The 17,675-nt window shown below is 34.5% G+C and overlaps 1 protein-coding gene across 2 annotated transcripts in view; it reads left to right on the forward strand.

The window, feature by feature from the left end:
• The window catches only part of OTX2 (orthodenticle homeobox 2), an 8,746-nt gene extending 185 nt beyond the window's left edge, over positions 1-8,561 (forward strand). The window contains exons 1-4 of one of the 2 annotated variants that reach the window (XM_056545926.1): positions 1-51; positions 5,095-5,318; positions 6,198-6,361; positions 6,952-8,561. The exon at positions 1-51 is cut by the window's left edge and continues 185 nt beyond it. In XM_056545926.1, the coding sequence (XP_056401901.1) occupies positions 5,222-5,318; positions 6,198-6,361; positions 6,952-7,572 (882 nt within the window). In that variant the 5' untranslated portion in view covers positions 1-51; positions 5,095-5,221 and the 3' untranslated portion in view covers positions 7,573-8,561. The remainder of the gene's footprint in view (positions 52-5,094; positions 5,319-6,197; positions 6,362-6,951) is intronic. The other variant, XM_056545927.1, reaches the window with a different exon arrangement.
• Positions 8,562-17,675: the final 9,114 nt, after the last annotated feature.

Below are 17,675 nucleotides of genomic sequence, written 5' to 3' on the forward strand. Positions count from 1 at the left end.
ACCAACTTGGTTGAGGATAAAGACCCTTCATTATTTGCAAAGAATTTGAAGGTAGGCTCGAATTTTATTAATCTATCTTTAATTACTATTCATCTACCCATCTCGTCCTACTTAACATTTATTTATTTATTAATTTATTTGTTTACCTTATATTGTATTTTATTTATTTATTTATTTTATTTATCTACCAATCTTGTATCTACTCATCCAAAACTCCAATCCCATCTATATATCTATCATCTATTTATCTACATACTCTAGGTGTTTTTCGATCATACATTGAAATGCTCTATAAAAAATTGTAACATATTAAAGTGTTTAATCGAAAAGGTCTAAACCCCCCCCCCCCCCCCAATACAATGTATCTGGACCCAGCGTATTATGGCTTCGTTTATCCAACATGCATTAGCATTGCAATGACTATACAGCATGGTTTCCCAACCAGGGTGCCTCCAGATGTTGCAAAACTACAACTCCCAGCATGCCTGGACAGCCGAAGGCTGTCCAGGCATGCTGGGAGTTGTAGTTTTGCAACATCTGGAGGCACCCTGGTTGGGAAACACTGCTTTATACAGGATATATTGTTACATGTTGGGTTATTAGCTCCTTAATGAATCCACAATTACCATTTCTTTGTATCACGAATACCTGAATTTACAATTTACCAACAGAACCATCCACCAATGTATTGTTAAGGCAACATAATGATAGACGACTAAACAATGAAGAAACCCAATAATTATATAATTATACATATGGAAATGTACCTAACCCCCCCCCCCCCCCCCCCCCCCCCCCACACACACACACACACACACCCAAATAAATAAATAAAAAATAAAGTCAAAACAGAATATATAATAGTTAATGTTTTTTTTTTGATAACTGTTTATTTTATAAGTTTACACAATGTATAAACAACAAATAAAAATACATACATCCAAACAAAAAAAAACAAAAAAAGGTGAAATGGTATACACCAATAGCATACAGAAGAAAAAATTTAAGAGAAAAAAAGAAAAGTTAATGTTTGATATGTTATTAGTTTAAATAGCAAAGTATCAAGTACTGTACACAATAATACTTGGTTCACAATATGCAGTCAATGTTGTGTTGCACTTAGTGTTGGGTACTACTAGCAAAAAAAAATGAATACTTAATTATGTAAAATTTGGTTAATTTATAGAGTTTGCAATAACCAAAACCCATCCAACCTGAGAGAGAGTTCAGACTGTACATAGAAGTCCATGTAAACTCCATTCTTTATTGTAAACTTAAATCTGTGTCTTCATTCAGATAAGACACAAACAGTGCTAACCAGATAATTGAGGAGGCGGGGAGTCTCATCCCCTTTTCTCTCTCTCTCTCTCTCCTTCTGTGGGAAATCAGGGGGGTTTGAATATATTTTTGTTTCTTCCTTAAGGGAAATAAATCTCTCCTGCGCCCTAAATTCATAAGTGGAGTCAACGATTGGTGTTAATGTAAAAATAAATAAGTATTAAAAACCCCAGTCTTCCAGTTATCAATAAATAGATTTCTTCTTTAGTTTAAGAAAAAAAAAAGATCAATAGTTTGTACGGGGGGGGGGGGGGGGGGGGGGGGTACGGGGGGGGGAGGTTGATGTAAATTTTGCCAAATCTCAGAGGCTGCAAAACTGACCTGTGGTTTATCACGTGCAAAATATTTCTCAACCAGATTTAGATTATTTATTTATTTTATTTATTTATTTTACAATGAATTATGTTCAACATAACACAAAGAAACGCATCCTGTTATGTTGTGTGTGTTCAAATGACAGATGTTTCAAGCAAGAACAGATGCTAGGAGATAATTAAAGAACAAATAATGACATAGCGAGTGCTACAATGTTACTGTATGCTGGCATAATATTTAGTTTAATAAAAAATAATAAAAAAATAAATAAATCCACAGTGATAAAGCAAAAACTTAACTTTTTTTATTTATTTATTTTGTTTGCAACTAAATTTTATTAAGCCTTTCAATACAAGAACAATGTATATTAGCAACATACAATTAAGAAATAGCATATATATAAGAGCATATAAAGATATATATATATATATATATATATATAGTAAAGTATCAAATAAACTAATAAATAAAAGATTTTTATACACATCAAAGTATTATATACCAATATGTGGTTTAAGTTTATAGTATAATTAAGAGCTATATTTATTGTGTTACTAATAAATAATGGAAAATAAATAAATAAAATAAATATATAAATAATACTAATAAAAAACAACAATAATAAAACAAAAAAAACAAAAATAGCCCAGAAAATATATATTTTTTTTTAAATCATCTCTGGGTATTCCAAAAATGATGAACAAACCCCGAACAAATTCCAAAGCAGCCCTTATTATTTAAAAGTAAATAAACAAATAAATACATAAATAAATGATTAACTAAATAAATAAATAAATAAAAACTAATAAATACATAAACAAATGATTAACTAAATAACTAAATAAATAAAAACAAATAAATACATAAACAAATGATTAACTAAATAAATAAAAACAAATAAATACATAAATAAATGATTAACTAAATAAATAAAAACAAATAAATACATAAATAAATGATCAACTAAGTAAATAAATGAATAAAAAGTATGTAAATAAATATTTAAATACAAACTACCAATTGTATCCAGTTCAGCTGACTGCACGGCATGCTGTGATGTTAATTTTAATACAAAAAAAAAATGCCTAAAACAAAAAGTCCACACAATGAAGTGATCTAAAGCCACAGTGACACTATTAATTGCACTACAATAACAATATGTTCTTCTTTCAAGCACTGTCAATCATTAAAGGGACGGTTGATTAAAAATAAAAATAAATAAAAAATTGGTGTCAGGGCTGGAAATGATGTCACTTTGTCAAAGTCTTCATAAAATAATTCTCCAGAGGCCTGTGCACTTATTTCTGTTGTATCTCATGTATCTCTACTCTTATGGTTGGTGCAGCATATTAGGGTTTATGGGTTTTTGTTTCTTAGCTATCATGCAGAAAATTAATCAGCCCCAATGCTTTGCATGGCGTCCTGTAATTAGGGAACTTGTGCCACTCAGATTATCTCGTTAATTTATCAAGAAAACATTTATTATAATTAATTCTTGGGCGAGGTAATTATTATTGAGCGACTGGTTAGGGGGAAGTAGTGACAGATTGCACTTGTGGAACCGTTTACTGAACTTAGGCAAGTGGGGAGAAGAGGAGGGGGACTCACTAAACTGTGATGTCTGCACATAGATCTGCCTTATGTCATAGCCATTATGGTAATTATTATTATTATTATTATTACTACTACAATTATTATTATTAGATGGAAAATTGCACTCAGAGTAATGCAAAACTAATAAAAGTGAATTAATAAAAGTTGCCATTATTATTACTACTCCTCCTCCTAATAATAATAATAATAATAATATGGATCAATATGTACAATATTCATCTGTTCAGGCACAGATAAAATATTACCATGCTACACACAGATCTGAACCATTTAGCCTATTAAAATCCTCAAAGTTTACAATATACGAATAGAAATTGTGAAAGTAACCATATGCATAGTTTGTACTTGTTTGATGTTTGGAAACCTTTTTATTTTGTCATCAATCAAGTATTATTATTATTTTTTTTCTTTTTTTTTAATGACTGTGTTTATAAACTGAAACCATGAAAGTGGATTTAAACCCTCCAGTCCACTGTTTCCCAACAAAGGGTGCCTCCAGCTGTTGCAAAACTACAACTCCCAGCATGCCCGGACAGCCAAAGGCTGTCCGGGCATGCTGGGGGGTTGTAGTTTTGCAACAGCTGGAGGCACCCTGGTTGGAAAAACACTGCTCCAGTCTGCTGTGTCTGAACGTGTATCTATTTGCTATTATAATTCATTTAATTAATTACATTTTTTTTTATTAAATAGGGTGTTAGTGCACCCACTGTTAACTATTCCCAAATAATCTGAATTGGAATAAACATGTATGTCTATAGTCAAACAATTATTTTACCTGTTTTACATGTTATCATGTATTCTAATCGTTTGCATGGGGGGGGGGGCTGCTGCATTTGGTGAATTGTATTAAACTAGTCAATTAATGAATTATTTATCTATTCATGTTCTATTTAATTTGCCAAACAAATAATTATTTTTCAATATTTTTTTTTAAATATATTATAGAAAAATAAATAAATAAGTAAGTAGAGAGTATATTAACACTTGGAATTCCAAACCCCTGCTACTTTGTGGAGCAAGTATGTTTGTTTCGTGGCATTATTAATAGGTGTAAACAGACAGTGGTGCATTTTGGGTGCTAGGGGGGTGAATAATGATATTCTCTTGACTCTCACATGTGTACAGGTTAGGAATGTGCACCCGTGTCTGATCACAACGATTGTCCTTCTGTTTGTTTAACTTTTACACTTTATAATCCACATTTTAAAGACACCAAGAAATCATTGACTTTACCTGTAAATCTAATTAGGAGAAGTACTAATTAGGTGAGAATGGCTTCCAATGATGATCTTGCGTTAAAGCCAGAGTTGTGTATTATACAAAGTTCCCATTTCACCAGCAGATTGAACAAAATGCATTGGGTAATTAACATGAATGCATTTTCTAATAGGCAGCAGACTGGGCAGAAATTGGTTTCCTGAATTGTGTCTTTGTTTCTCACCCAAAAGGCTTTGTTTTCCCCCATTATTTATTTAGCCAAGGAGTCCTTTGTCTCTGCAAATGGCCCCAATCAAGTTTTGTTTGAGACAATTAGGCAGTGCTAGCCAATGTGTCTTATGCAAATGGATACACTGGTTGTGTTGCACATGGAAGGCGTGTTGTATATAGGCATGGGGTGTAACTTTTTTTTTTTTTTTGGATACGTTGATCTAGTCAGCATCCCCCCCCTTGGTCCATAGGGCAGCTGGGGGTCTGGGGGTCTTTAAGAGCATGAGCATTTGACTAGTGAACCTCATACACTAACAAGTCACCATAGGTAAAGGAGCTAAGAAGCTGTCTGCCCCCAAGCACACTCAACTTAATCAACCAATTCCAATTGACTTGTAGAAAACCGAACCCAAAAGGAAGAGAGGATCCTTGGATTCTACCACAACCTGCTGCCCACACCACCCTAACCACCACAACCACGATTCCAGACTACTCTGCCATCTGTGCTCCAAGCCAAGATACTAGCATGATGTCTTATCTCAAGCAACCACCTTATGCAGTCAATGGGCTTAGTCTTACTACCTCTGGGATGGATTTGTTGCATCCTTCTGTAGGATATCCTGGTAAGTAGTGTGTTACCTGACTCTCACTACCTACATGTGAAGGCAATTGCACAGGTTAAGTGATGGAACTAGTGTAGAATACATCCTAATTTATTTCATCCAAAAATATTCAGCTTGCTTAAATAAAGATAAATATAAATGCAGCGAGTCCTATAGGTGCATGAAATGCCGACTGTATTTGAATAGAATTTTTAGTATGAAACTTTGATTTATCTGCTTGAAAATGATGCAGATTTTGTGTGTGATTTATGTGTATATATATATATATATATATATATATATATATATATATTTATTTATAATTATTTATGATTATATTATTAATATTATTTTATTAAATTATTATGTATATTTTAGATATCCGAATATGGATTTATTATGAAATGTGACATAATTCTTCGTTTTGCATTTTCAAAATGCTTTTTTTTTTCAACTAAATTTTATTAAGCATTTCAATACAAGAACAATGTATATTAGCAACATACAATTAAGAAATTGCATATATAGGATGCTATATATATATATATATATATATATATATATATATTCCTTTTTGACTATGACTATTACATTCGTATTTTAAAAGCTTATTTTTCTATATATTTTTTTTTATACAAATGTACAAATATTTACACACCAAAATAACTTATATACTCTACAGTTAGATTTGGGCTTTTACAACATGTATCCAATTGTAACATGCTTGTAAAAACAAATTGCAAATAAAAATTGTAAAAAATAAATAAAAGAAAGTTTAGTCTCTAGTAGTGGCGATACTTCAACTGATCCCATAGGACATATCGCGACTCATCCATGCGCCATTGTGATTTAGTGTCGCTCCTGTGCCGTGTTGTCTAAGGTCAAACCAATGATCAATAGCTCTGTTTTCAGCTACCCCAAGAAAGCAAAGGAGGGAACGAACTACCTTCACCAGAGCTCAACTTGATGTACTTGAAGCACTTTTTGCCAAAACTCGTTATCCTGACATCTTCATGAGAGAAGAAGTCGCTTTAAAGATCAATCTACCAGAGTCCAGAGTACAGGTGAGTCTCATCCTCCTCCTCATCATCATCATCATCATCACCCTCATCCTCATCATCATCCTTAATCATCATCCTCATCATCACCCTTATCCTCATCATCATCATTAATCATCATCATCCTCCTCCTCCTCATCATCAACATCACCCTCATCATCAATCATCCTCCTCCTCATCATCATCATCACCCTCATCATCCTCATCACCCTCATTATCATCAGTCATCATCATCCTTAGTCTGCCCCTTCCTCTACTTCAGTGTTTCCCAACCAGGGTGCCTCCAGCTGTTGCCAAACTACAACTCCCATCATGCCCAGACAGCCTTCGGCTGTCTGGGCATGATGGGAGTTGTAGTTTTGCAACAGCTGGAGGCACCCTGGCTTGGAAACACTGCTCTACCTGCAAATGCATCCCTGATCCTGATCCCTCCTTGGTTCTCCTTCTGATCCCTTAGTTTGCTCTGCAGCAGAGCTTTTCAGCCACCTGAGGCTTAATGATTCCATTTCCTTGTAGACTTTTCTCAGTGTTTATGTGTTTCTCAGCCTCAGGTGTTATATTTAATTAATTTTTGTTGCTTTTATTTCAATTTCAAGGTGTGGTTCAAAAACCGTAGAGCGAAATGCCGCCAGCAACAACAGCAGCAGCAGAATGGTGGGCAGAACAAAGTGAGGCCTACCAAGAAGAAGACATCTCCAAGTAGAGAGGTCAGCTCAGAGAGTGGCACCAGTGGTCAGTTTACCCCACCCTGCAGTACCACTGTGCCGGTGATCTCCACCAGTACTGCCCCAGTGTCTATATGGAGCCCAGCTTCCATATCTCCTCTTTCTGACCCTCTCTCCACATCCTCCTCTTGTATGCAGAGGTCTTACCCCATGACTTACACCCAAGCTTCAGGCTACAGTCAAGGATATGCAAGCTCAACGTCTTACTTTGGGGGAATGGACTGTGGATCTTATTTGACACCTATGCACCATCAGCTCCCTGGACCTGGAGCTACACTAAGCCCTATGGGTACCAACGCAGTAGCCAGTCATCTTAATCAGTCTCCAGCTTCCCTGTCCACCCAAGCCTATGGAGCCTCCAGCTTGGGTTTCAACTCCACCGCTGACTGCTTGGATTATAAAGATCAAACAGCCTCCTGGAAGTTAAACTTCAATGCTGACTGCTTGGATTATAAGGACCAGACATCATCTTGGAAGTTTCAGGTTTTGTGAACCCCAGTGGGAACTTTTTTTTTTTTTTTTGCTGTATCTTTGTGACAGACACTTGGACATTCCAGATTGAGCCATGTCTTGATTGAAGAAGACAAAGACATTTTTATTCCCCCAACCCCCCATCCTCTTCCCTTGCTCGCTTTTTTTTTCTGGAGTGGGATCCCAACCAACTTCTCCAAAAAAATAAGCACCTCTATTTATCCTGTGTCTCGATACATTCGTGATCACCATAGATTTTAGCAAACGTGTTGGATGAAAGGTTTGACATGAAGACCATTCTCGCTCAGGCAGTTCATTATCTCTCCAAGCTCGGGGTCCAGTCTGCACCCATGGCGGTGCCCAGTGTTAGCCAACTGATGGCACGGCCATGTGACAACTAGATGGCACTGAACGCTTCAGGGCTGAGTGAATTGTGCTTGCTGATTGTCATAGATGCACTACTTTATTTAAGAAAAATAATAATAATGTTTATAAGGAGTCATTATGTAGTTTTTAAAAGACAATCAGTGTGTGTCTTATATAAATGGTCAATCTGTGTTTTGTTTGTTTGTTTGTTTATTTTTTTTGTTCTTTTTTTTTATTCTGTGCTAGACTTCAAAGCTGTGATCTCCTGTATTGTATGCAACCACGAACTCCTTATCAGTAGGAGTTCAGCTGTGATTCATAGGTTATAATTATATATATAAAAAAAAAGAAAAAGAGAAAATCAGAGCCAATCTCACCTCACCCCCCACTCTGTTTACCAATGAGGAACTGCAATTTACACTTTATTTTTTAAAGACTTTTCCCAAATCACCAAGGACTGCCGTGATCCCTCCCAATACTGTAATGAAGACTTTGCTTAGTTTAATATGACAATGGAGATTTGCAATTAATATTGGCCCACATGCTTGGGTTTGTGAAGACCTCTATGAATATATATTACACATAGACCTTTCTTTTCTGCTCTGGATCCAGCAAATATGTATAATTATATTAAAATGACTCTAGCACAACTTGTGAGTTGCTCTTTGATTGTGGATTGTATTTGGGGAGGGGGGGGGGGTACAATAATAGGTCACCCTGAGGTACCCAACATGTGCCATGTGTCAGGCAGACCTGGTTATTGTGCACATTTATTTAATTGCATTGTTTAAGGGCGTTTGCTAGGATTGATGCCTGGAGATTAGGGACTGCAAAGCTCGTGATCAGGCAAGGAAGGGGTTAAAGGCATCGTATTTAGCATTGCTTAATTAACAAGTACACTGAGGTTTGACAGGAATTCCCTGTTTTTCCAGTTTTCTCTTTGCACACTGCTGGTATTCCACTTGCCACAAACTATTTTTTTTTTTAATCCAACAAAGAGTAAAGAGAGAGAGAGTGAGAGTGGAAGGAAAAAGCAGATGAAGCGGAATTAATGGGGGGAACAAAAGATTATTTTAGAAAGAGGTAAACCTATAATTTCATGCACTGAAAAGAAGGCGTCCTGCACTATTTCCAAGGTGTTTCTTTAAATGTTTGTGCCATATGTTTTTCCCCTCTGGCTAAAAATTTATATACAGCCTCATCCACTCAATCTATCTATCTAAAAAAGAAATACTATATATATATATATATATATATATATATATATATATATATATATATATATATATATATATATCGATTCATATATATATGTTATAAATAAAAATGTTTGTAATAAATATTCAATACATGACACCAAATGATAGACTTCTTTGTATAGATAAATGTTTACTGGATTTATAAATCTCATTTAATAATAATAATAATAAAAATTATATATATATATATATATATATATATATATATATATATATATAAATAGATAGATGCAAATCAAAAAATGTTGCAGTATCTTGTATTACCTTTTTTATTGGACTAACAGAATTTTGTAGAGCTACAAAATTCTGTTAGTCCAATAAAAAAGGTATTACAAGATACTGCAACATTTTTTGATTTGCATAACTGGACTAATACGGTTACTCAAATTTACTATATACATATATATATATATATATATATATATATATATATATATATATATATATATATATCTCAATAGATACCATAAACAAATACATAGAAAACCAAAACAAATGCATAATACATAGAAACAGTAGATTTGCAGGGGATAGTTAGAGATAGACAGATGGATACATAGATAGATAGATGGATCGATAGAAGATAGCTATGAGATAGATAGATAGATAGATATGAGATAGATAGAATTCCGAAGAAGCAGCACATCCTCCAGGTAGCAGTCATAGGAGACTTGGTTAGACTTCAATAGAGTAGAAAAAATCCGCAGCACACAAAAGTGTCTTTAGTGGAAAAAAAGTGATATTTATTCCATCTTCAGCAAGAAATACAAAGTTGCATTTTTTGCATTTCTTGCTGAAGATGAAATCAATATCACTTTTTTTTTGCACCAAATACACTTTTTGTGTGCTGCGTTTTTTTCTACTCTAGATAGATATGAGATAGATGATAGATAGATAGATAGATAGATATGAGATAGATAGATAGATATGAGATAGATAGATAGATAGATATGAGATAGATAGATAGATATGAGATAGATATGAGATATATAGATAGATAGATAGCTATGAGATAGATATGAGATATATAGATAGATAGATAGCTATGAGATAGATAGATATAAGAGAGATAGATAGATAGATAGATATGAGATAGATAGATATGAGATAGATAGATGGATATGAGATAGATAGATATGAGATAGATAGATATGAGATAGATAGATAGATAGATTTGAGATAGATAGATATGAGATAGATAGATAGATATGAGATAGATATATATATATAGATATAAGACAGATAGATAGATAGATAGATGTGAGATAGATAGATATGAGATAGATAGAAATATAGATATGAGATAGATAGATATGAGATAGATAGATAGATACATTTGAGATAGATAGATGGATATGAGATAGATAGATAGATATGAGATAGATAGAAAGATAGATATGAGATAGATAGATATGAGATAGATATGAGATAGATAGATGCATTTGAGATAGATAGATAGATAGATAGATAGATAGATAGATAGATAGATATGAGATAGATAGATATGAGATAGATAGATATGAGATAGATAGAAAGATAGATATGAGATAGATAGATGCATTTGAGATAGATAGATAGATAGATAGATATGAGATAGATAGATATGAGATAGATAGAAAGATAGATATGAGATAGATAGATAGACAGATGATATATACATTTGAGATAGATGTAAAAATAGATAGATATGTAATAGATAAACAAAAACATTGCAAACTACATCTTCTAAACCTTCGATAACTATACTATTGTATCCCACACTTACAAATATAAATTAAATACAACAGTTTATCGCATACTTCCAAAAATAACAAAGCCCCCCCCCCCCCCCCCCCCCCCCCCTATTATGTCTCCCGAACGCCACAAACTTCTATTCTGAGGAGATACTGCTGGAGAAAGTTGCAGCCGCTCCTAATGACAGAACCTTCTACATTGATAGAAAAGGAAAACAGAAATATTTAGAATTCCTACCTGATACATTTCATACAGTTGTAAAATAAAATTGAACATTATTAATTGAACATTTCCTAGAGATTGTATGTTTACGGATAAGTGTTGAGATGAAATCTCCTGCAGCAGATGGAGTGTGAGGTACATGAGGGTGAGGGGAGCTGTGAGTGTGAGGTATATGAGGGTGAGGGGAGCTGTGAGTGTGAGGTATATGAGGGTGAGGGGAGCTGTGAGTGTGAGGTATATGAGGGTGAGGGGAGCTGTGAGTGTGAGGTATATGAGGGTGAGGGGAGCTGTGAGTGTGAGGTATATGAGGGTGAGGGAAGCTGTGAGTGTGAGGTATATGAGGGTGAGGGGAGTTGTGAGTGTGAGGTACATGAGGGTGAGGGGAGTTGTGAGTGTGAGGTACATGAGGGTGAGGGGAGCTGTGAGTGTGAGGTACATGAGGGTGAGGGGAGCTGTGAGTGTGAGGTATATGAGGGTGAGGGTTGATGTGAGTGTGAGGTACATGATGGTGAGGGGAGCTGTGAGTGTGAGGTACATGAGGGTGAGGGGAGATGTGAGTGTGAGGTACATGAGGGTGAGGGGAGCTGTGAGTGTGAGGTATATGAGGGTGAGGGGAGCTGTGAGTGTGAGGTACATGAGGGTGAGGGGAGCTGTGAGTGTGAGGTATATGAGGGTGAGGGGAGATGTGAGTGTGAGGTACATGAGGGTGAGGGGAGCTGTGAGTGTGAGGTACATGAGGGTGAGGGGAGCTGTGAGTGTGAGGTACATGAGGGTGAGGGGAGCTGTGAGTGTGAGGTATATGAGGGTGAGGGGAGCTGTGAGTGTGAGGTATATGAGGGTGAGGGGAGCTGTGAGTGTGAGGTACATGAGGGTGAGGGGAGCTGGGAGTGTGAGGTACATGAGGGTGAGATGAGCTGTGAGTGTGAGGTACATGAGGGTGAGGGGAGCTGTGAGTGTGAGGTACATGAGGGTGAAGGGAGCTGTGAGTGTGAGGTACATGAGGGTGAAGGGAGCTGGGAGTGCGAGGTACATGAGGGTGAGGGGAGCTGTGAGTGTGAGGTACATGAGGGTGAGGGGAGCTGTGAGTGTGAGGTACATGAGGGTGAAGGGAGCTGGGAGTGTGAGGTATATGAGGGTGAGGGGAGTTGTGAGTGTGAGGTATATGAGGGTGAGGGGAGTTGTGAGTGTGAGGTACATGAGGGTGAGGGGAGCTGTGAGTGTGAGGTATATGAGGGTGAGGGGAGTTGTGGGTGTGAGGTATATGAGGGTGAGGGGAGTTGTGAGTGTGAGGTACATGAGGGTGAGGGGAGCTGTGAGTGTGAGGTACATGAGGGTGAGGGGAGTTGTGAGTGTGAGATATATGAGGGTGAGGGGAGCTGTGAGTGTGAGGTACATGAGGGTGAGGGGAGTTGTGAGTGTGAGGGTGAGGGGAGCTGTGAGTGTGAGGTAGTGGTGATTTTGGGCTTGTGTGCCTTCAGGTCATTGTCCACCAAAGAGGACACACGATATTCTAAATTTTTCTTTCTTTTTCTAATCGTTGTGTTAATTACAGGTTTTCTACATTTTCTCGATAATGACCTTTAAATGTTCTCTAAAAAGCTCAGATAATAGGAAATAAGAGGAAGTCCCTTTACTGCATTCCTAAAATATATCCTACTACATAATAGTTTTTATTGTTCATTTAAAAGCACCGATAAGGTAGTACTAATTATTAATGTAGTAGCAGTAAAAATTAATAGCATTATTAATATTATTATTATTATTATTATTAATAATAATAATAATTACAACCATTCCGAATGATAATAAAAATAATAATAATGACTATTAATAGTAATATTATTAGTAGTAGCAGTAATAATAATAATAATAATAATGATAATTAATAATATTATTATTACCCATTCCTCACCTCACAAATAAGCACCATTTAGGAAAATAATAATAATAATAATAAAAAACATTATAATGATGATTATTATTACTTTTTATTTTATACTATTTATCTATCTATCATAATTTATTTAAATGGTATGTGTGTGGGAAAAGTTGTCCTGAATAGTAAAAATATACTTTTTGCTAACTAGGAATTGGGAAGCTTTCCTGTCCTGAAAATGGGGATCAGTTTGCAAAAAAATTTAATCTAAGAAGATTTTAATCCTGGATGGCCTCCAAAATGCAATATCAATAAACAAATAAATAAATTGATTAAATAATTAATTAATGAATTAATAAACCCATGCCAAAACATTAAAAGCTATCATAACATACTATCAAATAAAAGAGACACTACCTAACACTATAACAATATATTTCTTCTATTGTTATTTTCCAATAGTAATCATTAATCATTTGCACTGATACAAAGGTATATTAGAGACAAATGCCCAGAAGTATAGATGGTAGAATGTCCTGGTGGAAGCCTCCTGAATGGGTGTTGGGGAAGGATAAAACACTGGGAGCCTTTGGGATGGAGGCTGCATCTGCCTCAATAGAGGCCCCACCCGAGCAGAAGGAGGTGGCAGCTCGCCAAGGGCAGCACCAACCCAATTCCCAACCACCACCAGCTTTTGTCTTCTTTTAAATCGCCCCCTATTGTATAGTCTATCCCCTCACATTTAGCTGAGGGGTGAGAACATGTCAACAGGAGTTTAGTATTGATCAGAATATTCTACAAAAATACAAGTCTTCATTCATAGCAAGCCATTTCCCTGACAATCTTCCATGTGTGATGATGGGAGTCATCATCCACCACCAGCTCCTTATGAGTCGATGAAATAAACAGCTTTTATTTAGTCTTAATTAAGCTGATTTCTGTGAAAATACACCGAATAATGGCTCCTTTTAGAACACAAGAAAAGCCCAATAAGGTGGCAAAATGGGGCCTATTAAGGGCCCCATTGCGGTACGGTATTAGCCCCAATGAGACTGTCAGATGATGTGAATGGAATTATAGGGGAGGCACATTCAGACCATCTGAGTTGGTGCAATTATTGTGTTAATAGAAAAGTGGAGCCTTGTATGAACCTTAAAGAGGAAATACTGAAGACTCGTTAACTTTCTATTAGTATTTTGGAAGGAGGAGGTGGAAGCATTTGGGGGAACAGGTACAAAGGCAGCTCTGGTGAATGATACTGTAGCTAGGTGGGCAGGGTGCCCCAGAGGAGACAGGGTAAGGCTGATATTAGGAATAAATGATGGCAATCTACTATATGGGACCTGTCAATAATATTGGATACTGTTCACACTAGATGACTAAACACTTTAATCCTTATTAACTCTTTCTGGGAGAAATAATGCAGATTCCAACAGTTTTGGCTTATATGCATTCTAGGCTGTGTACACACCGGCGTTTCTATATATCTACATTGTTACAAAAAAATTACTTTGTAGGGATTCACATAAGTCGGGTCTTTTTCAATTACTTTTGGTCAGTTGGAAACATGAATAAATAAATAAATAAATAATAACTAAAAAAAAGAAAAAAATATATATAATAACAATAATAATAATAATATATATATATATGTATATATATATATATATATATAAACAGCACAGGACAAGAAAGTAAAAACCACAGGAATAGTGCCTTTAATTTTTACAGCATTCTTCTTTTTATATTTTTTATTTATTCAGGACAGCAGACAATCACCACGTGAAAAAATAGTAAAAAAAAAAAATAAAAATTAACCGATGTAAACTAAATTGTGTTTATGTTACAGACAACACAATTTAGTTTACATCGGTAAATTTTTTTTTTTTTTTTTTTTACTATTTTTTCACGTGGTGCTTTTTTTTTTAATGGCGGAATGATACAAGGGCTCTGTTCACATTGACGTTTTTACGCTTTCTTCTGACGTTTAGGTAGTGCTGTTGTATTTGTCGGGATCTGAGTAGAAATGGCTTCTATATCGCGATGTGTGTGGACTGAGCCTGTGCACAGCTCCACACTTGTGTTTTTAATACACAATAATATTGTTTAATTATTGCTTCATGGATGCGTTTTGGGAGCGATTTGTTCCATAGAAATAAGTAGGCTCTATAGCGACTTTTTTATACTCACAAAACAAAGCAGATAAAATAAAAATCTGATATAACCGGATATAAAATTAGGATTTGGATTTTTTTTTTTGCAAAACAATTCATTTATTTATTTATTTATATTCATTTGTTTATATTTATTTATTTTACAATCTAACCTTGTGAGTAGCAGTTTTCTTTTGTCCCTTTTATGTTCAACCGATTTTAGATGCATAAAATTCTATAAAACGATTCTAATTGGATTAATGCAAAATGTAATGATTTGGCATCGTTTGCATCTAGAAGGACACGATCAGGACCCTCAAAGTGCCATGTCCAAAGTGCCAAGAAAAAAGTTCACACTAGTGCAGTGTATTCCAACTATTGTGCCTCCAGCTGTTGAAAAACTACAACTCTCAGCATGCCCGGACAGCCAAAGGCTGTCCGGGCATGCTGGGTGTTGTAGTTTTGCAACAGCTGGAGGCACAATAGTTGAGATACACTGCACTAGTGTTTTCTATTCGTTCCCTTTTTTTTATGTGAGATAGATAATTAAAGATAGATAAATAGATAGAAAGATAAAGATATAGATAGATAGGAAATAGATAATTAAAGATAGATAGATGATAGATAAAGCAAAGAGATAGATAGATCAAATATATGAGATAGATGATAAATAGATAATAAAAAGACATAAATAGATAAAGTAAATAGATAGATAGATATAGATATTAAATAGATAATTAAAGATAGATAGATAGATGATAAATAGATCATGTAAATACATAGATAGATAGATAAAGTAAATAGATAGATAGATATAGATATGAAATAGATAATTAAAGATAGATAGATGATAAATAGATAATGTAAAGACATAGATAAATAGATAGATAAAGTAAATAGATAGATATAGATATGAAATAGATAATTAAAGATAGATAGATGATAAATAGATAATGTAAAGACATAGATAGATAAAGTAAATAGATAGATAGATGAAGTAAAGATATAGATAGATATGAAATAGATAATTAAAGATACAAAGATAGATAGATGAAGTAAAGATATAGATAGATATGAAATAGATAATTAAAGATATAAAGATAGATAGATAAAGTAAAGATATAGATAGATATGAAATAGATAATGAAAGATACAAAGATAGATAAAGTAAAGATATAGATATTAAATAAATAATTAAAAAGATGGATAATTAATTTAATATGTAGACAGATACTTAAATAGAGGGATAAATAAAGATACAGATAATTATTTAAAGATATAGATAGATATCAAACACTGATAGATCATTATAAATAAACAGATCTGTAAATAAATAGATAAATAAATAGGTAAGTGGATGATAAATAAATAGATAGATCGAAAATAAACAATAGATAATAGATAGATAAATAGATAATCATAGATAGATACTGTAGATTGATAGATGATAGATAAGAAACTATAGATGATAGATAAATACATAATTATAGATAGATACTGTAGATAGATAATTAATTAAAGATAGATACATAGATCATTATAAATAGATGATTATAGATACTGTAGATAGATAATTAATTAGAGCTAGATATAAAAAGATATATATATATATATATATATATATATGTATATATATATATATATATATATATATATATATATACATGAAAGATAGAATGTTGTCTAATATACTGATACATTTTATTCCCTAATCTGATTACATTTGTTATAGTCAGATATAAAGCCCTTCCTGTTAAAATCTGTATCTGGAGTCAATTTTCAAAGACTTTTAGGCTCATGATCCATTAATAAAAATCTCCTTATATTTTAGCAGCACTCAGAGGCCGTGATAGCAGATTAGACATTATTCATAATGGATGTAGGATGATCGCCCACCCCCATGTCTAATGTCTGAAGTATTGGGGGTCCGGATAATCAGATTAGCAGGCAGAATGGCACTTTGGGGCTGATGCTCTTATGGGGATCCTGTGTAATGGAATCCATCCACAAACAGCACTTTACAGAGTGGATTTATAGCTACATCATATGGTCAAAGAGTGAAAATAAATCTTAATATTATCTACTTATAGAGCCTAGTATTGGGGGGGTGTGGGGGCCATATGTTGTTCAGTAAGGTCTTTGTTTTACAGTCAGGGGGCAGGAATAGTCTAGAGGGAAGACTGCGTCTAAATGTCAGTATAACATTTATATATAGTATAAATACAAATAGATTATAAATAAATTGCAAATCCTCATCTGAACTATACAAAGTGCAAAGAATACTATTTGCGATTAACCACAAAGATGCCTTCACATATACAGATTTGGGCAGGGGGCATCATATGATTAGGTAGGCACAGGGCAAATCTATTCCTATGATGTTAAACGTGAACAACAGCGCTCCAGGTGTCCAGAGAAATGAACTACACCCTCCTACAAAACTACACCATCCTACAAAACTACACACCATCCTACAAAACTACACCATCCTACAAAACTACACACCATCCTACA

Source organism: Hyla sarda, chromosome 11 (assembly GCF_029499605.1).
Source record: "Hyla sarda isolate aHylSar1 chromosome 11, aHylSar1.hap1, whole genome shotgun sequence".
NCBI classification, from domain to species: Eukaryota; Metazoa; Chordata; class Amphibia; order Anura; family Hylidae; genus Hyla; species Hyla sarda.